The 27,852-nt window shown below is 38.5% G+C and overlaps 1 protein-coding gene across 2 annotated transcripts in view; it reads right to left on the bottom strand.

Annotated features, from left to right (window-relative positions):
- myo10 (myosin X) overlaps positions 1-27,852 on the bottom strand; it is a 122,296-nt gene that overhangs the window by 34,573 nt on the left and 59,871 nt on the right. For both annotated transcript variants that reach the window (XM_047368593.1, XM_047368592.1), the window contains 16 exons: positions 25,807-25,994; positions 11,626-11,760; positions 11,408-11,532; positions 10,391-10,404; positions 9,966-10,050; positions 9,713-9,816; positions 8,889-9,018; positions 8,500-8,618; positions 7,904-8,050; positions 7,599-7,699; positions 7,193-7,259; positions 6,799-6,891; positions 5,680-5,748; positions 5,438-5,520; positions 5,208-5,316; positions 4,135-4,215 (listed from right to left, as the gene is read on the bottom strand). In XM_047368593.1, coding sequence (XP_047224549.1) covers positions 4,135-4,215; positions 5,208-5,316; positions 5,438-5,520; positions 5,680-5,748; positions 6,799-6,891; positions 7,193-7,259; positions 7,599-7,699; positions 7,904-8,050; positions 8,500-8,618; positions 8,889-9,018; positions 9,713-9,816; positions 9,966-10,050; positions 10,391-10,404; positions 11,408-11,532; positions 11,626-11,760; positions 25,807-25,994 — 1,650 coding nt within the window. The remainder of the gene's footprint in view (positions 1-4,134; positions 4,216-5,207; positions 5,317-5,437; positions 5,521-5,679; positions 5,749-6,798; positions 6,892-7,192; positions 7,260-7,598; positions 7,700-7,903; positions 8,051-8,499; positions 8,619-8,888; positions 9,019-9,712; positions 9,817-9,965; positions 10,051-10,390; positions 10,405-11,407; positions 11,533-11,625; positions 11,761-25,806; positions 25,995-27,852) is intronic.

Genomic DNA, 27,852 nt, shown 5'->3' with positions numbered 1-27,852 from the left:
GTTAAATCAGACAAGATTAAATCTTTTTGATCAAGTCTCCTAATTGTTTTGTGCTTCCTGCCAGAGAAAGGTCATCAATCGGTGGTGTCGCCCCGAATAGATGGTTGTTTGTCATCAAAAGAGTGGGGAGAAAAAAAAGCGACAGGCAAAAACATTTTTTTTCAGTTTACATGATCATAAAAAGAACAATTTTAAAAAGTAACAATAAATAAGGCAGAGCTTGTCCCAGTCTGAGCGAGAGAGAGGTTTTATAAATGGATGAGGTGTGGCTTTGGTAGGTCTCTAAAGATTTTAGTGTTTATGAAAAATAAGTAAATAAATAAATAATGATAAAATAAAAATGAGTGTAGAATAGGGGAAATAAGGAGCTAAAGAATGAATAATAGTTAAGAGGGTGCAGACGAGTGAGTATATAGATTAAAATTTGGGCGACCAGGAGGACAGTGATTGGAGGAGAATAGAACAGAATATCTGTGATGTCATCAGTGATGGTCATGAATAGCTGTGATGTCATCAGTGACGGTCATGAATAGCTGTGATGTAATCAGTGACGGTCATGAATAGCTGTGATGTCATCAGTGACGGTCATGAATAGCCGTGATGTCATCAGTGATGGTCATGAATAGCTGTGATGTCATCAGTGGCCGTCATGAATAGCTGTGATGTCATCAGTGGCCGTCATGAATACCTGTGATGTCATCAGTGGCCGTCATGAATAGCTGTGATGTCATCAGTGACGGTCATGAATAGCTGTGATGTCATCAGTGGCCATCATGAATAGCTGTGATGTCATCAGTGACGGTCCTGAATAGCTGTGATGTCATCAGTGGCCGTCATGAATAGCTGTGATGTCATCGATGACATCACAACAGTTTCTTCCAGACTATAAATATGACCCCACTCTGCATACCTCAGCATTGCTACAATGGCACGTAGAGCGAGACGTCGACGATCCTCCCAGACCGTTCGCCGTAAGAGGAGCCGTAGGACCAGCCGTGTCCACAGACGGAGGAGGCGACAGAATGCTTCCTCTGCCCGTAGACGTGGAAGGAGAACCCGTCGTCGTTGATTGCTGACCTTAAATATATATCAAGTGCGTCAAAGAAAATTTTTAAAATTTTTAAAATGAAAAATTATAACTGAAACAAAATGTAAAAAAATAATTAAATGAAAGATATTAATGGAAAACTAATTGAGAATTTATTAAAATGAAGAACAACAACTAGAAAAATATCTGAAATATAGAAATAATTAAAATAAATAATAAGGAAATCATTTATTTAAAATATGATTATTAAAAACATTATTGAAAAATAATAAAAAAGAAATACAATAAAAAAAATCTTAAAAAACAACTATCATCTACAATGTCCATCACATTTTATTATCTGCATATTTATAACTCTGACAATTTAAACAGCATTTACTATTTAAACATCATAATAGGAAATGACATTACATCATAGTATTTGTCTTGACCCAGTTAACACCATGAAACAGTCTATTAATAATGTCCTGCAGAAACTCCTGTTGAGAAACAACATTTTAAATTATTACCTAGAATAAAAACCTAGAAAATCTATAAATTTGCCCTATTCTATTCTATTCTATTCTATTCTATTGCTAGAATAGCACAGCTATGCAAGACGGCCACTGATTACATCACAGCTATTCATGACGTCACTGATGACATCATAGCTATTCATGACAGCCACTGATGACATCACAGCTATTCCTGACCGTCACTGATGACATCATAGCTATTCATGACCGTCACTGATGACATCACAGCTATTTATGACGTCACTGATGACATCACAGCTATTCATGACCGTCACTGATGACATCATAGCTATTCATGACCCACTGATGATATCACAGCTATTCATGACGGTCACTGATGACATCATAGCTATTCATGACGGCCGCTGACGACATCACAGCTATTCATGACGTCACTGATGACATCATAGCTATTCATGACGGCCACTGATGACATCACAGCTATTCTTGACCGTCACTGATGACATCATAGCTATTCATGACCGTCACTGATGACATCACAGCTATTTATGACGTCACTGATGACATCACAGCTATTCATGACCGTCACTGATGACATCATAGCTATTCATGACCGTCACTGATGATATCACAGCTATTCATGACGGCCACTGATGACATCACAGCTATTCATGACCGTCACTGATGACATCACAGCTATTCATGACGGTCACCGATGACATCACAGCTATTTATGATGTCACTGATGACATCACAGCTATTCATGACCGTCACTGATGATATCACAGCTATTCATGACGGCCACTGATGACATCACAGCTATTCATGACCGTCACTGATGACATCACAGCTATTCATGACGGTCACTGATGACATCACAGCTATTTATTATGTCACTGATGACATCACAGCTATTCATGACCGTCACTGATGACATCACAGCTATTCATGACTGTCACTGATGACATCAAACCTGACATTATCTGTGGCTCTTCCTTTTTCATCATGTAATTTCTGTGATTTCTGAAACATGCGTATATCAGTGATGTTCATGATGCTGAAGTCTCTCCTTTCTGTCTTCTGACAGCAACAGATGAAGAATAGAACAGAACAAAATAAAATAGAAGTATTTTTCATTTGAATTATTTTTCTAAATTTTGGTTCAGTCGTAATTCTTTATTTATATATTTTTGTAGTTTCTTTTATGCACTTGCTACATGTTTAAGCTAAAGCGAGGGGCAGTGCTTCTTGTAATGCAATTTCCTATTATAATGTTTAAAACGTAAATGTTGTTAAACAGTCAGAGTTATAAATGGGGAAATAAAATAATGTGAGGGACATTGTACATGATGCTTTTGATTTTTTTCAGTTTTATTCTTTGTTTATAAATTATTTTTCAATAATGTTTTTAATTATAATTTTTTAATTGAAAGAAATTAGATCAGGATGTTGCAAAACAATTCACAATATTTAGTGTGAGTTTTATCCAGTTAAATCAGACAAGATTAAATCTTTTTGATCAAGTCTCCTAATTGTTTTGTGAAAAAGTAACAATAAATAAGGCACAGCCTGTCCCAGTCTGAGCGAGAGAGAGGTTTTATAAACGGATGAGGTGTGGCTTTGGTAGGTCTCTAAAGATTTTAGTGTTTATGAAAAATAAATCAATAAATAAATAATGATAACATAAAAATGAGTGTAGAATAAGGGAAATAAGGAGCTAAAGAATGAATAATAAAATACAATACAACTTTATTTATAAAGTACTTTAAAAACGACACTGTTGATCAAAGTGCTGCACATTGATTAAACTAATACAATAAATATATACTTAGCAGATCTACCATAAATACAATAATTCTAGAATCACCTAATAAAACATAAAAAACAATATAAAACAAACTAATCAAAATACTTAAATTAATAAAATAAAAGAGTAAAAGAATAATAGCCAACCTCTCAAACTGAGTTAAAAGTCAAGGAGAAATAATAGCTAAGAGGGTACAGATGAGTGAGTGTGTATGGTCAAATTTGGGCAACCAGGAAGACAACGATCGGAGAAGGAATCTGTTAGTGCTGTGACCTCATCAGTATGGCTGCAACATTTCTCTCCATTCTCGCTCCTTTATTTGATGATAGATCCGATATGACACCAACATCTTCATATTTGTTGGTGTGAGTGTTATTCATGCATGCGCTTGCTTTTAAATGTCATTGATGACATTATTCTGCTGTAGTTATCCAGTAACGTCTGCATTAATGTTGGTCACAGGTCATTCTGCATTATCAAAGCAACCTTCCAGTCAGTGACATTTCCGTCCTTTGGTGGTAACAGCAGCCACAGCGCAAATGGGATATTCCAAAGTCTCCTTCTGTATATCAGCTGTCTACAAGCCCTGCATGCTTCGCTCCTTGAGCCTGTTGCTAGGCAACCTGGGGCTAAAGGTCACCGGAGCCAGACACCTTGTGCAGGGGGAGGACTGTTTGCAGCTTCACACAGATTGTCAGCACTGTGACATCCTGACCCACAAATATTTACTTTAGACAATAAATGTGAGATTGTTTGTTGCACAGAATCACATGAGCAGATTCACTGAAGCACCAGGGACTCACCTTGTGTGTGTTTGGTTTGATGCATCGTATAAAGTACGGGTTGGACGTGCTGAGTGTGGCCATCAGAGAGTGCAGAGATTCCTGCAAAAGCATGAAAACAGGTGATATTCTAGTGATGCTGCACCTACTGGCCATTTAAATTTCTTCATCTACACTAGTAACCATTATCATACTTTCTAATACACATAAATGTAATAGCTTTGGCTTCTGCCATTTCATTTTGTACTTTCTGATTGTAAATACTATACATTTCTGACAATGCTGCAGAAACTAAACACTTAATACTGAAAATATGATAACTAGAAATAATTATGACAATAACTGGAAAAAATAAGCTATAAAAATCAAAAATGTAACTCAAACTGTGAATAATGTATGATATATCACACATTTTACTCTAAAATATGTGTTTGTCATATTTTGAAATTTGAACTTGTTTATGAGGTTGGGCTGTACAGATCTACTGTAAAGGGGTAAGAAAAAGGCAGATTTTACCTGCGCCAATGACTCTTCATCTATAATTTCACTCAGTCATTTGATTTTGCAAAGAGTGATTCTGTTTAAGCTCACGCTATAATAAATGTAAATTATTATACATTTGCTTCAATTTGTCCTCCAATTATCAGTGTAACTATCCATTCATTTACCTATCCAAGCATTCAACTATTGCCGATCTATTGTCACTTAAGGAATTTAAATTATTATGCTCAGCTTCTTTCTAGGTTGAATAAATCAGTCAATAAAAACCTCAAGTCACCAATTTATTATCAACCCTTCCATCCATCCATCCATCCATCCATCCATCCATCCATCCATCCATCCATCATATTTCTTGCCTCTATAATTGATTTTGCCACCAATTAGTGCTACTGTAACCTCAGGTTTTAAACTATTAAATAAAAGCAGCTGGTTTATAGCACATATTTGTTGAGGCTGTGTTTAAAAAGAAATAAAACCTCTTCTGGCCAACGTTTCCCAGTAATATTCAGCGAACTCTGTATTGTCTGCATCTTGTAGCATTAATTACTGACAAACTGCCGACTCAGGTAATGTGCTGTTTGTTAGTGACTTGCCTTAAACTGGGAGCTGACGGTTGGCCGTCTGTGCTTGGTGCTGCTCCTCAGAGTGTCCTGCTTGTTGCGGCTCAATACATGTTCAAACAGATCATAGACAAAGTCCAACCTGAAAAAAAATAGAAATATTTACCCAAACAGTCGTTTTACAAGTCAAGTAGATCACAATATTTCTCAACATAAAAACATTTTGTTTGTAAAAATAACAGAAAGCATCCTTAAAAGCCAACCTGCTTTCTCTCAGCATGTTGAGGATGTCATCCCTGAAAGTGTCTCTGTTCTTCTCCAGCATTCCCCTCACATCATATACCACCTGGGAACAGCCACAAGGGGGCAGCAGAGTTTACAGGAGCAAAGGTAAGCAGAGCAGCATCTAAATCTGTGTTAACTTTTTTCCCCCACATATCTCAGCTCATTAAAACACAAACTGTACAGCAGTGGAATATCCCAAGCTCAGATGTGATGGAGTTACCTCTGCTGCATAGTGTCTGACTCCAAAGCAGTGCACAGCAACACGAGGTTTCACATAAAACGGATTTTTCTGCAGAAAAAGGCAAAGTCAATAAGGTAAGGGACTCACAAAGGAAGACAAAAATCTAATCTGCACCTTTTTCAATAACCGATGTGCTAAAATCAGAGCTTAAAATATATTATTTTACTTATTGTTTCATCCCTATTCCATATAGGTGACATTGGAAAGAATTTTAATCAACAATTAGATTTTATTTACATGCCAACATGAGTTTGGGAGGCATGCCAGGACTAAATCTGTTGTGTCAAACTGTTGAAAAACATGGTGAGTTCAATCAACTCCACTGGGACTTTAACTGGAACTGTGTGCTTTGTTCAGATAAGACCCAGCAACACTCCAGCGGAGTTTGATGTGGGACAAAGGATGAACATGTGGAAAAGCAGCTCATGCCAACAGTCGAGTACAACTGAGGATCTGTGAAGCTGCTGAGGCCCTGAGAACTGTGCATCATGTATTCTCTGAAATACCAGGACATTTTACATGTAAATCTGCTTGTCTCTGTGAGACAACGGAAAATGGGTCGTCATCTGGGCTTTCAGCAGGACACTAATTAAACCATGTTTCATGGATATTCCGTCACCAGACAGAAATCTTTTAGAAACCTGTGAGGTGTGTGAGAATCCAGGCTAATCCGGACAAATTAAACGAGAAATGGTCAAAGATCTGCCTCAATGTCTGCTCTAGCCTTGAAAAATGTTACAGGACACAAACTGCTGTCCTATTGTGTGAGTTGTGTAAAGACATGGGGGGCTCTGAATCTGGTCTACAGCTGGTGCTCCTCCTGGGAGGTCGTCACACAACCGAGTCAAGCGGTTCGCTGGTTTTTTGTTGCTGGCTGCATTTATGTAAACACATGACTGTTGAAGTGGTTGACCTGCTACCATACGGGTTCATGAAAAGGCCTGGTAGGTCTCCAGCAGGGCACAAGTTGATTTTGGACGGAACTTCGTAATAAATACTTGTAACATTTCCTTTACTGTTTTTATTTTTTGCCTTACATGAATACAAAATGCATCAACAGTTGAAAAAACACATCAAAGAAACATGTTGAAGACCAACCGAGTGCTGGCTGTGGAGTTTCTCCAGCAAGGTGTCATCTGTGGCTTTGGGAAAGTGACTCTCCTCATTCATCAGTGCCAGGAGACCCAGTTTCTAGGAAGAGATGCAAGATTTCATCACCTCTGACATCCAAATTGTTACTGTGTTAAAACAGAGTTTACAAGAAAAAATGACAAATATAATCTGAAAAACCGGTAAATAGGGAGGCAGTGATGTGACCCAACCTTCAACAACACTGAATCTACCACCATCTTTATTTGGCTCTTTACTCGTCATGTTTATTTTATGTAAAACTAGATATTCACTTACCCGGTTTAAAAATAACCCTCATTAGAAACATAATAAAACCTCCTCAATGAGCGAACCAGTGTCTGGTTAGAAATCATCTACACACCTTCTCAATCAAATCCAGACATTCTCCGTTGTCCATCCAGTTAACATCGACCCAAACCAGACCCTCTCTGCAGGAAGAAGCAGAAAAGATGAATTATTGTGTTTGCAAGAAACAAATAAAGAAGAGTCAGCGTGTTAAAACCGGAGAGCATCTAAGACACGACCCCTACCAGCAGTTAAAACTTTCAACTCAATCCCTGAGGTTCAAATTTGCATCTATCGTTTAATTTACTTACAATATGAACACTTTCAGAACATCTTATTTTCATTTTCCAAAAAAGATGAAACAATTAAGAAAATCTGAAAAGTTTTTACATAATCTATTTTTCTTGTTTCCACACCAAAAAAACTAAAAAAAGAATTAAAAGCCCAGTGCAGAAGAAAAGAAATGAAGCATGACCACCTACTTGTTGTATTCAAGTTGCTCCAGAGAAAAAATGTGCTTGTTAAAATACTCCTGAAGCTTCTCATTTGCATAGTTGATGTTGAACTGCTCAAAGCGATTAACCTGAGAGGAACCAAATGAGGCAAATATTTCAAACTGAATTTCCAAAGTTAGTGATGAGCAGCAAGAAATCCCTGAGGTTTATACATCATTCCAACATTAAATTCACAAATAATGCATGAGTAATCCAGAACATGGAAATACAAGGTCATGTTATGTGACAAAAGCATTTAGGATCAATTTCACACTCTTAACCTAAACACACACCTCAAAGTTCTCGAATCCAAAAATGTCCAGGATGCTGATGGATTTGAAGTCCTCCTTGCCCCTGATGCGGTTGTTCAGTTTGTGAATGATCCAGTTGAAACACTGAGAATAAAGTGCCATGGCCATGGAGTCTCTGGAGTCCACCGCCTTCAGAACCAACAAAGATGTGGTATTAGAAAGCAGATGAAAGTAACACAGAGTCTCCTGGTCTCAAATAGGTTATTTACTTTAATAATCGCTCAAGCAAACCCACGTTATCACAAAAAAGCAGACCCAAAGCTAATAAAACGTAGTTATTTTAAAAATAATTAAGAGGTTTAATCATTATTTATACAATGTTTCCTGAATTTTATCTGAATTTCCATCTCATCACCTCCTACAGATCTACCTTGGTCCCCACAAAGCAGCAATAAGAGGTCAGTAGCAGAAATCTCAAATGTTTGGACTTTAGGACGGTTAGGAACACTCGCTGCAGGATCACTTGCTTAAAATAAAACACTTGCTTTTTCTCAGTATTTATTGGCAGAGTTTATGTTCCTGCTTTGAGATGCATCACAAATATCTCTGAAAAACAAGTCTGCATTTCATCTCCTGACCTGTTCAACCGTTAGTGGTGTGGAGATCTCCTCCCCCCTGAGGATCATTGAGCGGTGGGTCAGGACTTCTGCGAGCTGATCTGAGTTCAGTCCCAGGAGTTCAGATGTCCAGCACAGAGCTGCAGACAAAAGGAACCCAAAAAACCCAAGTCTCACTAATTTCAAATCTATTTTAGATGATGTTTGTTAATGACATGCTTCCAGGTCCAGTTCTTGGAGTTGCCCTTCTAGTTTTAAGGTGAACCATATTCTTTATTGTTGATTACTGATACTAAAGCAGTCTGTGTCACAGTAACGCGTGCTGCGGTATCTGTTGTTCCTGCAAGGACAGTCCGAAGCTGGCAGAAAAAAGATGAAATCAACCATTTGGGGAGGATAAATTTTCCAACCTGATTTGGAGGCAACTTGTGCCCCTCCAGCCGTCATAAACTCAATGTTCCCTGCATGGAGAATCCCTGCCAGGAGGCGCAGGATCTCACTGATGTTCTCCTCTGTGAACTGCATTGTTTGCATGGCGTTCTGAAAACCACAAAGACACGAAGAAGACACTGCTGAAAACCTCAGGTTCAATGTCAGTTGTTCTTACTGCTGGGGACGTCACCTGTGCTGGCTTTGGGTTATTATTAATAAACTGATTTTCTTTCTTTGGGTCAGGACTAAACATTTCTGTTCATCACAACCTATCTTGTATAGAAATGTATTTTTTTCTGAGATATTTGAGTTTTAGACTCATTTTAAGTAAGAAAGTCTGCTGTTGCAGAACCAATTACCCTAAAATGTTCTCACTTTTGTTTTTTCCTCCCTATATACATTTATTAATTACTGATCAAACTTATCCATTAATAAGATGCAATGTTTGTAACAACTACTTGGGAAACAAAAAATAAATGCAGTATATGAACATTGAAACTGAACTAGAATCATACATTTTGTTTGGTAGCTAATTAGTGAAATTCTACTTTCTGCTCTATGAAAATAGTCATTTACAATAATACGAAATACTCAGATCACTCTTCAAGTAACAGAATACCAATAATCTATCTTATTACAGTTGAAAATGTGAGATTTTTCGATCAGACCAACTTAAAAAAATAGAAACATTTCCTTAAACTCGATATTCAAAACCCTTGTTAGTTTAAGCATTGCCTGAATGTCACGTGTTTGCTGCATTAAATAAACTCAGGTTAATAATTAGAGACCCAGTCATTCATACCAGAACATCCTGAAAAGTGTCTTTGTCGTTGATTGTCTTGTCAGCGATGCAGTGGGACTGTCGCAGGTAGTGATAGCTTTCAGGATGTGTCAACCCAAATGCCTCTGCAGAAACAAAAAACATATTTGATCCTCTTCTACAAAGTAATGTGCGACTTTGCATGTGGAATACACTGATGTCAAAACCAGAAGAAAAAAGTTTTCTTATAATTTGGAGCAGTATATTCTGCCTTATTATTTTCTTTCTAACTCACCTCTTTGCTGGTTGTTGGTTCCTGCTAATATGGCGTAAAAAATGTGATAGTTTCTCTCTCCTGGGTTCTGCCGAACAACTCGATTCTGAAGAGGAAACAGAATAACAGTCAAAATAGATATTGCAAAACGAATAAATACCCAATAGAATATGTTCATCTGTTAGTTTATATTTTGTTATTGCAAATATGACAATTTCTCCCATCAAAATCCAAATATTTCCAGACAAATGACATGCTTTATTCTAACAGTCTTTAACAAAGTTTTTGTGATATTTTCTAGATCTACTCTTTGACTACAATAGGAATTTAACATTACTGGATCCCCTGCTGGTAAAACCTGTTAATACGCTTTCCAATCATAAGACTTAAATGATAATGATTTACTTTAACATAAGTGCAGGCTTGAAAGAATAATGAGAACTTACTTTTTCTAGAAGATCTGTCATCAGAAAAGAATCGGTTAAGGCGCAAAACAGTCAAATACCTTTGCATGGTTATAAAAACCTACAAACTGTCAAAATGATTCCTCAGATAATAACAACACCTGCCTCTAGCTCAACAGTAATTATCTATCTGAATAATTAGCCCAGATTTGGCCCTAGTCAAACATAATAGAATGCTATGCTAATATTTAATTTATATCTAAAGAAACTTGTAGGGTATGCTAATCACCATGTTAAGAATATTTAGCAAGCTAATGTAGCACCAATCACATAAGTACTCGTACTCGTCGTCTTCCACTTATCCAGGACCGGGTCGCGGGGTCAGCAGACTCAGTAGAGACACCCAGACGTCCCTCTCCCCAGACACCTCCTCCAGCTCCTCCAGGGGGGAGCCCAAGGCGTTCCCAGGCCAGCCGAGAGACATAGTCCCTCCAGCGTGTCCTGGGCCGTCCCCTGGGCCTCCTCCTGGTGGGACGTGTCTGGAACACCTCCCGAGGAAGGCGTCCAGGAGGCATCCGGTATAGATGCCCGAGCCACCTCAACTGGCTCCTCTCGATGTGGAGGAGCAGCGGCTCTACTCCGAGCTCCTCCCGGATGATTCTAGTAAAATAAACACGTTGGCTGTGCTAACCCACCGACTTTCCAAACACGGTTAACCAGGTAATGGTGATCTGGATTCAGTCAAAAAGATTAATTAGGTGTTCTGCTGCTAGCTTCTTGGTTTAGTCAGTTCAGACTATCCTCCTGTCATCAGTCATGATGTGTGTTGCAACTACCTATTTATGGATGCAAACCATAAAACTAAAAGTTTCAGATTTTGAAAACTAATTAAAAACATCTAAAAGCTATTTCCCTTTAATAGATCTAGCTGTAGCTTTCTGATTTCCTATTAATTTAACGCTTGAAACATTCCTACTTTGCTTTATTCTCAGCCTTTTTCAGATATAAAAAATGAAAGCAGGTCATGGCCACCCAATCCAAGTACTTCTGAAAGGATACAATCAACAATTCTGCCCCCTTGAATGTTTCCCTTCTGGCTGAAATGCAGCTGGACAAACTTCCCAAAGCGGCTCGAGTTGTTGTTGTAGACGGTCTTAGCATTTCCAAAGGCCTCCATGATGGGACTGATGAGAGAATGAGTGGTAAGATCATCAGGCATTCATCCGGTATGGGTCTGCTGGAAAGCTGACACAATTCACTTTAACCTAAATAATTACCTGCTCTCCAGCAGCGCCTCCTCCACATGAGATGACTTGTCTCTGCAGGAAACCTCCAGTGAGTGTTGGCTCATGGCAGACAGAAACCTCAAAATCAGCTTGGTGCTTTCTGTTTTACCGGCTCCACTTTCTCCACTGAGAAAAAAAAAAAACAAGATAAAAAGTATATATTTAAAACTTATAGATCTTCAACTTACTAAAATAGCAATTAAAAAACTTCATCTCTGATCCAGGGCAACTTACTACAAGCAATCATTGTATAGAAGTATCACGAGCTGTAATAAAATTTACAAAATGAACAAAAAAATGAAATAAATGAATATATTTTCCTTCATACAACACAGTAGACTATTTAAACCTTCCATCCACTCAAGTGTTACTTTTACCCAGACATGTTGCTTTCATTACAAGCAACATCATGGGCAATCCTCAGGGTATTTGTTCCATCTCAACCACTAGATGGCAGCCTAGCGCTTCCCAACCGGCACCATCCATCACTAATATTGGTCTACAATTGACCTGCAGGAAATCATCATAGGATCCAAGACCTGTGAATTTTATTTGGCATTCAGCTCTTTGAGAAAAAATAAAATACAGAAATAACAGTAGAATTAAGGTACTTAAACACGGTGGTAGATCTCCAGATAGAAACTAGGAGTTTCGATTGTTAACCAAAAACTTGGCAAGTTTTTTTCTAACCAAACAGAGCGCTACAGAAAATCCTTCCTGCTCACAGCAATCGGCATCTACAACGGCTCATTGAAGAAACCTACATAATGAGCTACAACAACATTTAATTTCCCTTTGGGATTAATAAAGTATTTTTGAATTTGAATTGGATCTTAATTTGTCTCAGTTTTTGTTTCTGAAGGGCTTTCAAGGCTTTCAAAAGGAAAGCCTTGAAAGCCCTGCCTGGAAAACTACTGGTCTAGACCTGGGGTCTGCAACCTGCGGCTCCGGAGCCACAAGTGGCTCTTTGGACCTTCCACAAAGGCTCTTAATAACTTTGGCAAAAAATTAGAAGAACCAACTAATGTTGTTAACTGCAGATATAATAAAAAATGCAGGTTTTAGCAATATTTTTGTTTTTTCAGGGAAAAATTGCCACCAGTTTTATTTTTTAGATGTATTTTTTCATTAGGTTGGAAACTATGTGCTTTTTACCTAATTTCCACAAATATGTATCCATCCTCCTATTTATTTTAAAAGCTAACAATAGAAATTGAGTGGAGGTTTACAAAAAGTAAAACTCCTTGTTCCTTTTTTTAAATGAGTTTTATTTTGCTGGTCTGAGAGCGATAATGGCTCTTTGGACTGCAAAAGCTGTAGACCCCTGGTGTTGAATATTAAACCAAGTCTGACTTCTTTATAACCAATTTTAAAACTGCTCCAATGCTTTTGTACTATAATGGTTAAAAGGACAACAGTCCGATATATTTATTACCATTTCAGGCTGTAACTCAATGGAATATCATGAAGTCTACACCAGACTAAGCAGGCAGCTACTCTCCTTTCACTGCGTTCATTACTATGATTTTTCATGTCCAACCACCACGTGGGACACGTTGGTCACACTGTTTTAAAACACTTACTGACTGGACAGAAGTCAGTTTTTTGGCCAGGATAATTGATCACCTGCTGCCTGTCTTTGGTTGTTGACTTGCATTTTTGGTTTAATTTACAAGAAAGCATAAAAATCGAGGGACAAAACAGTTTATACTTTAAGTAAGAGAAAATTATTTCACCCCAGAAAGGGAAGTTAGATAAGAACCTCTCTAACACTGTAACAGATAGCAGAGCTCCATGGTTGAGCACATAAACCCCCCACTGACACCCCTTAACTTACCTCTTAGTGGTATTTAGGATTAACCAGGCAACCCACAACCCCACAGCATACGTTTCTGGCACATCATGTTAATTTTTAACCAGCAAGCTCTTTGCACATACAACAACTCAGAACTATCACAGGCCAAGTTCACATCTTGTCTTACATTTCAATACAGCCTGAATCCCCACGACAGCATTGAAAATAATCAAAGCAGCAGACTAAATGTTTGCAACTCTTTTAAGACAATAATTCTGTCTTCAAGATGATGAGTGTAACGCTTTAAACTAAAGCTACATTCAAATGAGTGTTGCCTTCAGATGTGTAAACATCTTTTTACAGTAAGTGTGTATTTGACTCTGCCCTGGATAATGGTTGGGTAGGTCCTTATAAAAAGATAAACTGGGAACTTTAAAGGTGAGAGGGTTATACTCACTCAGAGGAGAAAGATGCAGGAAAAGACAAACAAATAAAAAATGTAAGAAAAATGTCTAAAAGATCTTTTTATTTTACAGGAAGCACATAAAGGAGTACTTAATTAGTAGTAAGGTTATTTACGGTGTTCCACAGGGTTCTGGATTTGAACCAGCTTTGTTCTCTCTTTGAATCCAACCAAAAATCTGTGTAGTTGAGCTTATTTTTTCTTGTTCTGTAAAGAGCTTTTTATTCAAAGGTGCCATATTAGTAAAGGTTGGGTTAGATAACTTGGGGTAAATGCTTATACTGTTAGCAAGAACGTTTTATGCTTTTGCTCCATTCAATAACCAAATAATAATCATTATAGGGTTTTTAAATTACACTTGCATAATTTGTACCAGTTCGTAGAGCAGAGCTTGCTGACAAAGTGGTCAAGACTGCCGTATTCTGCCTTGATGCTGTGTTTGCATGTTCTCAGACAGCTCCAACATGCACATTGAGTTAAAGTCAGCGGTATGTTTCTGATGGACAACAGGACCGAGGATAACAAACATTCAGGGTCTCTGACTGCAGCCTGAGACATGGTCACACATTACATGTGGTGGGATGTTCAAACAGGACAGACTGTGATTTAGCAACATGGGAAACACATACGGAAGATGACTGGAAGCCGCCATTTAGGCTTTGGGTCACCAACCAACAGGATGATCCCCAGGACTACTTCCTACCAACTACAACTTCAGCTTTTTTATCATATTCCAATGTAACGTTATCTACATTTTCTCTTGAACCAACTAACTCCAGGAAGGAGGTAAGTATTTTCATTCTCTTCAATGTTCAACAATACTTCCAGAAAGTTATTCCTAGAAGAAAGTCCAACATTATTAAATTTATTTCCAAAAACAGCAGATTTCCCTAAAACCCAACCTAAAAAAATTAGCTTCATGACACTACAATGGGTTCATTTTATGATTTATTAAGAACTAAACTAAAAGATCAGTTTAAACATGTAATGATGGAAGCTACTAATTTGATTACTGTTATTGTACACAGCTAAACAATTATTTATTTCCCTGCTTAAAATAGTTGCTAATGACTAATTAAGAAATAACTGAAGAAATCCATCTTAACAAAAGCAATAATTTAAAAATAAACCTTTTGAGCAAATGTTAAACTAATAGCCCGAGAAACCAAAGTAGACCTACCAGGATCTGCTCTTTTGATTTAGACTTCTTGGTTTTTGTCATTGATGAATCTTTGAAACTAGCTAAACTTGGCAAAAGTTGGATTTAACTAAACCAAGCCTCATACGGTGCTTTATATTTTAGTTAAAACTGGACCAGATTTAAAGAAGGAAATTCAAGTTTTTACAACAATACTTAATTGTGAAACCAACATTTAACTAGGGCAGAAAATGAAGTGCTTTTTCCCAATTTTAGAAAATAAAAAATGTTTCTGTCACTAAATCTGCTGTCACATGCTTTCTTATTTAGTCACATCTGTTGGTTTAAACATAAATGCATTCTGTCAGACATCCAGCCTTGTCACATACATAAAGTATGTGTGTCGCTTCTGGCAAGGCCCTTAGGCTGACCACTTTGCAGAGACACGTTTTTCCAGCGCACTTTTTTAAAACACTGTTTTGGTGAAATCCTAAACTACAAATGCCGTTTTTTTAAATACCTGTACAGTTATTGAAAAGTAATGCACCTCTGGTCAGTACCTTTACTTTAAAGTACTCTTAATCAGGCTTATCCAGGCTTTCTAGTGGTATTCAGAGTTTTTCGTTAGACAATGGGTGCTTTTCCTCTATTTTTCAGTCCAGTTTTTGTGCCTGACCACAGCACCATTTTGTGCAGTGGGTCTTAAAAACAATAAATTGGAGGACACCTGGTTTATAACTTTTGCACAGTGCTGTACAAACTGCAGGGATTACATGTCCAAAGTTTTTTTTTTACAGCATGTGGTTTTTTCTCTCAAAGTTCTCACATGTGTAATTTATTGTAAACAGTTTAGCCTATTGCAGTGTTGACTAAAACAGGAATGCCTAAATGTAAGTCATTTAAAGGACGCTGGCAGTAAAACAAGCGGCCCAGACCTGGACACACACACAGTCACATATATATAAACAGCAGCTGGATTATTGTGCTGCATCCTGGACCTCCACAGGCTGTTGCCACCCAAGGTAGAAACCCCCCACAGGAGGGAGGAGGGAGCCTTTAGACGAAGCAAAGAGCATAAAATGTCTGTTCAGCTCTGGACCTCACCCAGACCCTTTGTACAAACAGAGCTGCAGACTCTGTCAGGGTGAAAGACTGTGAGAACGGAGGAGAAACTGAGACAAGATGTTGCCGAAAGGGAGAGAAATTCTTCCTCGTGTTATTTGACCAGCAAGTCTGCTGAAGGCTCGAAAGTGTTTTACAAGAAAACAGTGAAATGATCTTAACAGAGCTGAAATACCAGCTTGTTAGACAACAAAGAAGATTAGGATTGAATTGCTTCTTAAGATGGACTTGCGTGCACAGCTAAAGTCCACTTTGCTTCTCTGCGGGAGGTGGGCTACATCCGACCCTCTTTTTGGATTTGAGGAGTAACTTCCTGATTGCTCTGGCACAGAGGACAAAACACAAACAGAAACTGTTTACTGACAGAGCCAAGACCTGAGCACTGGAATTGGCTAAACCTCCACTGGCTTCCTGTCCCACAACAAACTCAATTCAGCATACAAAGAACTCCACAGCAGGCCTGTTCTTACCTTACCAACCATTATTAATCCATCACCAGCTTCCAGAACCATCTATAGAAACATAGGCTTTCAGAAAATGGGCTTGGTAGAACTTCTTTTGGTTTGATTCAACTTTCAAGCTTTTTGTGTCTATTTATTTACATCTGAATAAAATGAGCAATATTAATCAATTAGACCACCTTCTTTGTGCTAATGCCAACTCATGCAGTTGTCAACACCAACTCTATTCATTTGCCTAATTTCTAAGGACATACCCGGTTTTAGAAAAAACAGAGAAGGAAGTCTGTTGCTTTAATGTTGCATAGAAATGTTTGAAGGAGCCTGCACTTGATTGATGGTGTTGATATTATTTGAGAATTTGAAATTAAAGCCGTTTTTGTGTAAAGACGTGTTGAACAGTTTATTGAACTGCAGGTTTTACTAGGGAACATTAGAGCAAAAACATTTGCTACTTCATGCAGAAACACATGTATAGACATGCATAGAAGTACACCATGTTTTCTCAATAACAGGATGTTTGGGTGGACTCCAATTCGTTTCACCTCTTTCCCAATTTGTACCCTGCTTCATATCCGCTGTAGCTCTGTCTCAGCCTTCCTCCATTGGGCTCTGAGTGTTTCACCACTTCATCATTTCGTGACTGTGGATTTTTGGATGTTTCGTATCTGACTCTTTTTAAATATGAAATGGTGCAGCCTAACTCGGGACGTTTCATACCGACCAATTCAGAGCAATAACAAAAAAGTAAATAAATGAGAGCAGTTCACTTTCAAAGTCTGCAACATGATTGCAAATTTTATGTGAGCAAAGAAAAGAGAATCACATGTAAATCAGCCTCCAAAAAACAAATTCCAAACCCAAGAGACTAATGCTGCTCATACTGTGACTGATGGGTGACCCCGTGTACCAGGACAGAATATATGACCTTTCATATGACCTGTTTTGAAACTTTAATCTTGTCAAACAATTATTAAAACTGGGAGTTCAGATTTGGCTCAGAATGTATAACTGTGCTCTATGGACATGACTTGATTGTGTAAATTAACATTAAGCAACTTTTTGTAAAAAGTGAACTCACAAAAATCTTTTTATTTTTAGGTCAAACTTGTCTTAGAAGCCAAGAATGTATGTTAAAAATGCTCCGTCCGTCTTAGGATGCACCTAAAACCAACATAGTTGGACATATTTTTCGTACACCCATGCCTTTGTTCAGATCCATTCCTTCCTTTAGTCACAGTTAACTTGTGACTCGGCCTCTCAGTGGAAAGGAGGCAGAAAAGAATCTCAGTAAATCCCAAGAGGAAACCTCTCAGACATTTTTTCACAGACGTTTGCTGCTGGGCTTTTCTGACCCTAGATGCCTGACTAATTAACCAGGATCGAGACTATTGCGTTGACCTCATGCTCCACCTCTGAGGTCAAGAGATCAGGGACAAAGTGCCGGGTCTGGATCTGATGACTAGGATAAAAGCCACATAGGTCTGTACCTAAAGCTGTGCTGATCAGCTTGAACAAAATTAAATAGAAAATTATATCTTAAGAGCTTTTTGCAAAGAGCTTTAGCAGAACTGGACTTATGTCTTCACTCAGAGGGATTTCTTCTTTCATCCTAGAACGGATGCATGTCAATGAAGGAACTGGGACTGTGCTGGAGAACCAGACCCATAGTCTGAACTGGGTTCTGACAAATATAAAACTTATAACCAGCACTAAATAACATATGTGCTACTTGGAAAATATAGGCAATAAAGATGGGAACCAGCCATTTTTTAAGCTGAAACTTTAACTGTAAGGAAAAATAGAACATTCAAGATGATTTTGAGAACAAAGGAGACATTTGAAAACAGCTTTGCTGGTTTTGCAGTTTACAAAGCAAAGCCTCTGATGAGTGTGCCTACTCTTCCATTGGTAAAGCTCCTGTGTTAGCGGGTTTTAGTATGAATGAGGTGTTAAATCTTTAAAAGGAAACTATATTTTCAACAGGGGTATGTCTACTGTGCATTTAGGCTGCTTCAGCAATAATGTCACACCTAACTTAACAGTGCTCCAATAACAAGTGGGAAATAATGTGGGACTTGCTATTTGTTGTGCTCACTGAACAGGCTAGCTAGCAAAACAAGCCAATGACAATCTTTTTCTCTGTGTTTTGCACATTTAAAAACGGTTATATATATATATATATATATATATATATATATATATATATATTCACTAAAGGAGGATGTATAGTATAGTGCGTGGGGGACTGAATTAAGAAGATATAATCTGACAAAAGTGTAGATAAACAGTTCATTGTAGCTGTGTTTTGTGTCCCTGTCAGCCATATTGAATTTTGAGACCAGGTTTGTTTTCAAACCTTTGACCTAATGTGACAATTACAACATCAGATATCATTTGGCTTTATTTTTTTTGATTCCAAGTATAAACAGAATGCAATAAGCTAGCTAACACACAAATGGTGCTAACATAGCTAGAGCTAAACAAAGAACACAGCAGACATCTTCCAAATAGAGGCAATGCAAAACGTTGTTACCTTTTAATCTACATTAATTTGTTTGCAAATACGTGATTTCTCATCACAAGTTAACTTGTGATGAACTCGTCAGGAGCAGCTCTACAATGCCCAGGCCTGTGAAAGAGCTGTCTTACCTCCAAACTGAGACACTAAAGTAAAGATCTTTGGATTCCAACAGGTAAGTAATGTCGAGTTTAAAATGCATCTATCAAAAGTCTAAAAGAAACAATAGCAAAACTGACTTCTAAAGAGTCAACAGTAGAAAGTGTTGTAGGAAAATATTCCTTAATCTAAAAAAAGAGTCTAGTTGTTCCAGCTCCTAATGAAAAATATGGAGCGATGATATCATAAAGGATGAATGTGAAAACATTTCATAGGATTAGTTTAAATACCTTCTTCTCTTAGTCTAAAACCAAAGTTTAGCAGGCATGAAAGCAACATATATCCCAACTGTTCTGCTGTTGAGGATTGGTACAATATAATGATTAAGTCAAGCTTTTCTTCTGATGAGGAGGTTCAATTTCCATTCCAGGAAAACCCATATGGACAGAGTCAATCCTATAGGAGTACCCAAAGAGGCTGGAGCTGGCCTAACACCTTGAGCCTAAATGAGCTGCTCCAACAGCCACCAAAGTCCTGGCTTCAATCTTTTAACCAGATGTTGGAATCTGGCTCCGGAGATTAGCCCCAATTCACCCATGAGAGCCTCAGGGAGGTTTAGGAGTGGTGTTGGGTGATGCCGTGTCTCACAGTTGGCGCTCCAGTTTGTTTTTAATGATGATAGTTCTGGAAAAGGTAAAGAGCCTCAGTGCAAAAACCAATTAGGAATGTTTGCAACAAACAGTGGAAATGACTCCTTCATCAAGTTGGTTTGTGCCAGGAGCCCAAGCCCATGTAAAGGGCTAATGCGAACAGACATGCAAATGAAGGACCTGCTGTTGTTAAAGTGTACCTTGAAAGTCTGAATCTCCTGTTTATTGGCCAATTACCTAGAAAAAACTTACCTTTGCTGTGTTTTGTGATTTTTAAAAGGATTTCCAAGAAATTTAGCATTTAGAATGGCTTTTTGTTTAAGTGTGCAATAAAAACTCCCCATGACTCGTGTATTAAAACAACGTGGTAGGTTGCAGGTACGTACCCGCATTAGTGAAAATGCAGAGTGGCATTCAAGAGCTTTAATGAGCAGATGGTCTCATGTCAGAGCTAGTTTTTTCCTCCTCCTCTTCTTCTTTCACACCAGCTTCTGTTTCATTCGCCTGGATTTGATTACCAACAATCCCTAAATCCAAAAAGAAGGCTTCCTGTCTCAGCTGAAACTGCCAGCTTGCAGATTTATAGCTCCTCTTCCTCACACACACACACAATGAAGGGATCCCTCTGTGTATGGGTGGGGGCCCTGGCATGTTCCATGTTTTATGAGGGGTCCACAGTGGTTTTCTGGCGGGCCCACAGTATGTTGGAGAGACAGTGATCATTGTGAACCTGTTTACATTCTGGAGCAGCTGTGCAGGACTCTGCTCATATGACTCTGGAGGCAAAAACTACTTCAAAGGATACAGAAACTGTTAAAAATAAAAACCAATATCATACCTATGCCTGATCAGGTCAAGGTGCAATCATGGGGTTGCACAGTTACTAAAAACCAGGCAGTCATGCTCTTCAATATGGGAAAAAATATCTGATCCATCATCTCATTTATCTATTCAGTTTTATTTGCCATTTTTATTTTAATGATTTATTTGCCATCATTATTTTCTTTATTGTCAGTTTTGATGTTGTTGTATTCCTGTACTTCTTTCTATATTTTGTCTTTTTACTGTTTTTATTTCAAATTTATTTTTATGTTATTTTAATCTTTCTAAGGTTTTATAAATTACTTTGTTTTTTAAGTTAGTATTTTGTATATATAGTTTGTCTTTTTAATTGACTAATTTTATCAATCTATGTTGTTTATATACATACGTTTATTTTTTGTAATTGACTTATATCTTGCTTTCTTTTGATTGTATAAAGTATATTTAGATTTATTTATTTTTATTTATTTAAAATAGTTTTATTTTATTTATGTACGTAATTGGCCCCTTTGTTTCTTAGTTTATTTCATATTACCTGTGTTTGAAGTTTATTTAGGACTTAACTGCAGCCGTTTCTTCAGTTCTTTCTGTCTCTTTATTTGACCGTCGCTGTTTGAACCTTTCTTCTTCACCACCGATGTAACTTATGTTGCTTCAGGGTAAAAACTGCCAGCTGCTGCATGGACCACAGTTAAATCCTCAGCAGGCTGAGTTCTGCTCACTCAGAAGTCGGACCTCCAGGCCGGGCAGAATCCCTCAAGCTTTTCTGGGGGTTTCTGCTCCGCCCTGCAATCATTCACAGCTTCACACATCCATCATTTACAGATCGGTGGAAGCTCTTGTATGCCCTCTCTGTTTTTAATCTGAGTAACAAACCAGAACAAAGTTACAGAGTGTGACATTCAGTCAGAATTTTTCCTTTCAGGATTCCTTCGACACTTCCACATTTCCACTTTTAGCCTGCTCAGATATTACAGATATCTTTGGGTTATGAAGAAACTGAAAGTGAAAAAAACCACACAGACTGCATCCAATCAATTATCCAGAGTGGTCAGCAGATCACCTTCATGTTTTCTCCTTGTTGTCAGGTTTTGTTAGCTGGCCCACGTAAGTCAGTCAGTCAGTCATTTTCTACTGCTTATTCCATAGTGGGTCGCGGGGGAGCTGGTTCCTATCTCCAGCAGTCTATGGGCGAGAGGCAGGGTAGACCCTGGACAGGTCGCCAGTCCATCGCAGGGCAGTCCATCGCAGGGCAACACACAAACAACCACGCACACACTCATTCATACACCTAAGGGCAATTTAGAGTTACCAATTAACCTAACAGTCATGTCTTTGGACTGTGGGAGGAAGCCGGAGTACCCGGTGAGAACCCATGCATGCACGGGGAGAACATGCAAACTCCATGCAGAAAGACCCCCGGCCAGGAATTGAACCCAGGACCTTCTTGCTGCAAGGCAACAGTGCTACCAACTGCGCCACCGTGCAGCCGCCCACTTAAGTTTAAAAAACTAAAAAAAAAAAAAAAGCCCACTTAAGTTTTTTTCCATTTTTTTTATTGAAGGCCTTTTTAAACATTATTTCAATATTTTTGGAACGAAAGCTTTGATTGGCCAATTAGCAACACAACTGTTTTGAGCTGTAATAAAATAACAGGCATACAACAAATAAATATGCAACATTGCAAAAATATTTAACATACTGTTAAATATTTAGTAATGGAATTCAAAGGCTGATAAGGAGGTTTTACAGTGTGTGCCTTGGAAAGCTCAGTGTGTCATTTACTCTATTTTAACAGACAGTAAACCACCAGGTTGTGTTTTAGCTGAAGCTACAGTAAAAGGTCACAGCTGTGGTCTGTGGTTTATCCTCTCTGGCCAGGATCACTGCTGCTGCTGTCATGGAAAAATACACAACCAAACTCCTTATTCTGTGGTACACTAATAGCTTTATGAACTCCAGGCCTCTAAAATGAGTCTAAAATATATTCAGTCCATAGGAAATAACGCTTCTTTTCCTGAAACGCAGAAGCTTTGTTGCAGCAGTAAAAGTGAGGAATCAGTAAGACATGAAGGAACACAAAGCAGATCTGCTGCATGGAAACGTCTCTGCGTTGTTTAGCAGTGGGACGTGTTTGTGTTTACGCCCAGCTCTGCTGCACCACGGCACATATCCTTCCCACTGACCAACATCCTGCCACACAAAAGGCCTTTTTTGCTCCCTTAACAGAAGGATGGAGGTAAATTACACCAGCAGACAACCAAGGGAACATGTGAGGATAAACTGCATGCAAAGACACGCAGCTTGAATAATGTCTCAAAGTAACGCATGACAGAAATTCTATTGGGTTGAATTGTTATCGGGTTAAAGATAGTCACAAAACCAGTATGGGCAGCTGCTGAGTGCAAGTGAACACTCAAAACAATCTTAAGGAATATAATGGTAGGACTTAACTTTCTCCTGCTGTAAGGAGTCTGTTATCCTGCCTGAATGGCAGCCATAGTTGTCATAGAGGTCTGTAATTTCATACTTAGCTGTTCTTTATCTAATTCTAACAACAGGTAAAATACTTTCCATTAAAATCCTTATTTATCTTTAATTCAATGCATTCAGTTCTTCATTTACCAAAGGTCCATAACAACATCTCAAATGTGTTTCACTGAAGGTAGAGTTTTTTCTATGGGGTTCATCTTGACTCTCAGAAAGAAACTGACAAAGCAGGTCCGCATCATGATAACACCTCCACTGTGTTTTACTCTATGGCTTAATTTTGTCATCTATATACAATCTGAAACACTGTGTTCTCTGAAAAACCTTAGCTTTGTTGCTCCTGCCCACTGAACATCATCTGTATCAACCTCGAAGACTATTCTCTTTGTCCAGGACATATCTTCACTATTTCATGACATTGAAAATTCTTAATAACATTAAAAACCTAAATGTGACGTTGATAATTTTCTACAACAGACAGAAAACTAAAAAGAATACATTGCTGCCATTTTGATGATGGTGTTTTATGCAGTAAAACCAACATTTACCAGGAATTTTATTCATAAACACATTAAAAAACTACCTTTTAATCATTTTGTTTTGCTAAATTGCAGAATTTGGATGTTTTTGAATGTATTCATTTATTTCTATATAGAGCTTCTATTTCTAGATGGCAGCATACATACCAATTTTTTTATTTTGTTGCTTGCGTATTTAATTAATTTGTTATGAAGAAAACCAAAGCAGCCGTTAACTTTATATGTTGTAAAATCAGTTAAGGTGGCTTTTAAATGGTCCACATGTGTCTGATTTTCCCCAGATCCGTTGAAACAGTCGACTTTAAACCAACGTCAGCTAATTGACAGAAAACTGCTGGACTCTTGCCTCGAGCAACGGGCTGACACCACCATACCAAACATCTCCAATGTTTCAGCTAGAGCCGATAGAGAGCCAAAATGACCAGGTTTTATAGTACTGCCAGTAACAAGGTTTAACAAGGTCCCGCCTAAAAAAAACAAATAAATCAGTAACCCACAGTGGGCTACAGTGGACACGTTGACTTCCACTCCCTCACAGGAGACATGTCTGTAAGTTCAAGCAAAATGAAGGGACAGAGTTACACTTCCCTAGGTTGTTCCGATGCACAACCGTAAGTATTTTGATAAAATTACAATTACAGCAGTTTACAATTTCTACTGAAAGCCAGCATAGAAAAGACCACACAGCTGGACTGAGAATGAGCCACCGGGATGACTGAAAAATGGTTTCTTTTTCACCACAAGTATTAGCCAGGGGTTTTTCAGATGCCCTCTGTTATGTTGGGAAAAGATGTGTTTCTGCAAAGAAAATCTTTATTGTGCATCAGACGGGGGAATCCTCGTTAAGATGGCGTCAATTAAACAACCCAACACACTCGAAGGTAAGGCATCTTTAAACTCAACTAGAAAAATAATATTTTTAAATCTTAATTAGTGAAACTCCAAATTCCCAGCTAATGCAATACAATGAGTAAGATTCCATCATGAGGGAACAAGTTGGATTCACTTCGAGTCCAATCAACTGTCCTTACGAGACTATCTGTGTAACGGTGTGGGAAGTCAGTTTTCACAGGGGTCTGCCTCTGTGGATAACTGCATGCAGCCCAGAGTTTTGTTACCAAAATGGCGTCAGGCTGCGGCTGAAGAAAAACTTGAGGGACAACCCCCAACTTAAAAGCAAAAACTCGTATGAATGGCGTATGCCCGAACCAGAAGTGACCACAGAACGTCACGGTTCTGAGCATTACTGACTGTCAGCAGCCAAACTAATTTAGCAGGAACACTGTGTTCCAAAGCAGTATGAACAGAGCTGCATGCATGATGGCAAGGTCCCAACAAACTGCACGCAAGGAGGGGAGAGAAGCACAGGCACATCTTAATAACAGAGGAAATCTTTGAAAAGGACAAGCACAAAGGTAAAGCTAATATATGCAAATGATGCAATAAGTGTTATTTACCCAAAATGTGATCCATGTTAAACAGTGAACATGTTATACTGCTTAGGTTCGGATTCATTTTCCTTTGTTATAATTTTGTTGCATTAACAATTATTAAACATGACACAGATTCAGGAACCTTTATGTATCATAAATGCAACATAGCTCACACAGATAAAAGCATTAACCCTTCTATCAGTGCTAAATTGGGACACAAATATTAGGATTTGGGAAGTATTTATAAAAACAACAACTTTGAAGGTGGATGAAAACAATGAAGGATGTGAAAGTTGGTGAGATAAAGGGGAAATATGGGAGGAAGGAAAGCAGAGGACATGAGATGGAAACAAATATAGGAACTGTGTGTGTTTTAGTTGCACGCTGTGATCAGATTGTCAGAGGTGAAGCCAAAGAGCTCAGGAGACCTGATCAAAGTGCTGGCATGGAGTTAAAAGGAGATTAAATTAGGCCAGTTAGTGCTTCCTCTGTCCAGACAGGAACTGAAATCCTGAATGGAAATGAAGCTACATTTGGAAATAAATAAATTCATCTCCTTTGTTTCTGACATTTCTCTCCCTGTTGGTCAAGACCTGCTACTGCTTCCATGAGAACTTGCTGTAAAATAGCAGGATCACCCACCTGATCAGGACGCACTGGTTCTGCAGCCTCTTCCACAGCGAGCGGTAGCAGTCATTGGCCACAGCAAAGATGTGTGGAGAAATTTCCCCGAGGTGGTGGCGACTGTACAGCTCCACGGTTGGCCGGTCGTACAGACCAGGCAACGGCTGGTAGGGGTTCACTGCCGCCAGGATGGAGCCGATGTACGTCTGAGGATCAGCAAAAAGAAAGAGACTGATGAGCAACAGATGAGGAAGCAACATATAGCCGAGAATGCATGAAAATCATGGCATGACAATGTGCAGCATTGTAGCTTCCAAAAGCTTTATTTATTTAAAAATGTCACTATGAAGGTGGAGGACTTTTATCAACTTTTATCAGCCATGAAAACCTATAAAAGCTCTCAAAAAATATCAAAATAAATGACCTAAAAACTATTCACAAAGTTTGAACAACGCAACGTTCAGACATTTGTGACCTTTTGCTTATCTTTTCCCTAACTCTCTGCAGCATGCAGTTTGTTCCAAACCAGCGTCACATTTCAGAGTTGAAAGCAAAACAAACCAAGCTGCTGAAATAGAAGCTTGTGAAGCCAAAATATGTCTTGGCTGCAGCTTCGATGCTGCGGCAGTGACTAACGCATGAAGAGGCAGAACAATAAAAAAAAGCCAGCAGATCTGCATGTATCTGGGAGAAAAAGGCTGGATAATCCCGGCACTGCTCTAAAGCGCTGCAGCAGCAGAACCAGCTGAAGTAAATGCAGCTGTACTGAAAAGGCCTGGAGTGTTTTTAAGAGAACAATAGTGACGAAACATCATGAAAACTAAGGAACACAGCAGAAACATACAAAACGTTAGTTGTGCTATCCATAAATCTGGTCTTTTTGGAAGAGTGTTAAAAAATAGACACATCAAACATGTTGAAGAAGGTGGTCTGGTCAGATAAAACCCAAATTCAACTTTTTCCATACATGCAAAATGCTATACAGGGCAGAAAATTAATGCTGCACAACATGCCTAACTACCCTCACCATGAAACATGGCGATGGCAGCATCATGCTTTGGGGATGCCTTTTTAAACACGGCATGGAAGCCAGTTGTAAGAGGAACATGACAATGGATGGAGCTACATAAAGAGCAATACTGGCAGAAAACACGTGGAAGAATTATTAGCAACCCATCTCCTAGTCCATCCTGCATCACTTGTGACCAAGACACAAAGCTCCTACAGAAACTGACCCAAATCCCCAAAAAACCACTGATCCAACTGGGTTACAACATCTAGCAACTGTGGAAAGAAAAGAGCAAACTATAAACGCTCCAGAAAGTTGACTGTTTTTCTCTAACCGTGTCTTTTGGATCTGATTAGAAAATACAAACTGCAGATTTTACCTGCACTGTGAATCCTTGATTGCTCCTCTGCCAGGAGGTCTGAGAACTGAAGCATCCACTTCATACGGCACATAATCAGCGCTTTTCTTCCTCGCTTCTTCTTCTGAAGCTCCACACAATGATTGTTCAAACTTGAATAAAACTAGCAGAGAAATCTGATAGCTTCAGCACTGTTGTCTTTATATCAAGTTCTTATCTTTAATTAAAGGAGAGAAATAACATAGCTTGAGGTCAATGTTAACAGGGATTTTAGGTTCTAACACACAGAAAGGAAACGTTTTAATAAATTCTGTTCTGGTCAGATTGAGGATGTTTTTGTTTGTGCAAGTTGGACTAAAAGTTAAAATCTCATTACAGCAGTGAGTGCACAGTGTTCCTTTAACAACGTATTAAGGCTCGGAGAGTCTGTTGCCTCAAGGAGCAGAAGAAGTAATGCATTAGGAAGGAAGAGCAAGCGGGACATTTTGATGTGGAGAACATCTACAGCGTATTCTCTGAGGTCATACAACTCCATGTTCAATGATGTTATTCTCACTTGGGACCATCTGACGCAAGCAAATGGGGCGTTAAGCCTCTGGTTAATCACTCTGTAGCTGTAGAGACAGGGCTTTTCTTCCAGTATTCAGAATGGGTTTTAATATTTCATTGCTTTAATGAGGTCAGTTGAAATGTATTG

This window comes from Girardinichthys multiradiatus, chromosome 6, assembly GCF_021462225.1.
Source record: "Girardinichthys multiradiatus isolate DD_20200921_A chromosome 6, DD_fGirMul_XY1, whole genome shotgun sequence".
Classification (NCBI taxonomy): domain Eukaryota; kingdom Metazoa; phylum Chordata; class Actinopteri; order Cyprinodontiformes; family Goodeidae; genus Girardinichthys; species Girardinichthys multiradiatus.
The sequence above is the reverse complement of the archived record's forward strand: the minus strand, read 5'-3'. Positions and strand labels throughout refer to the sequence as shown.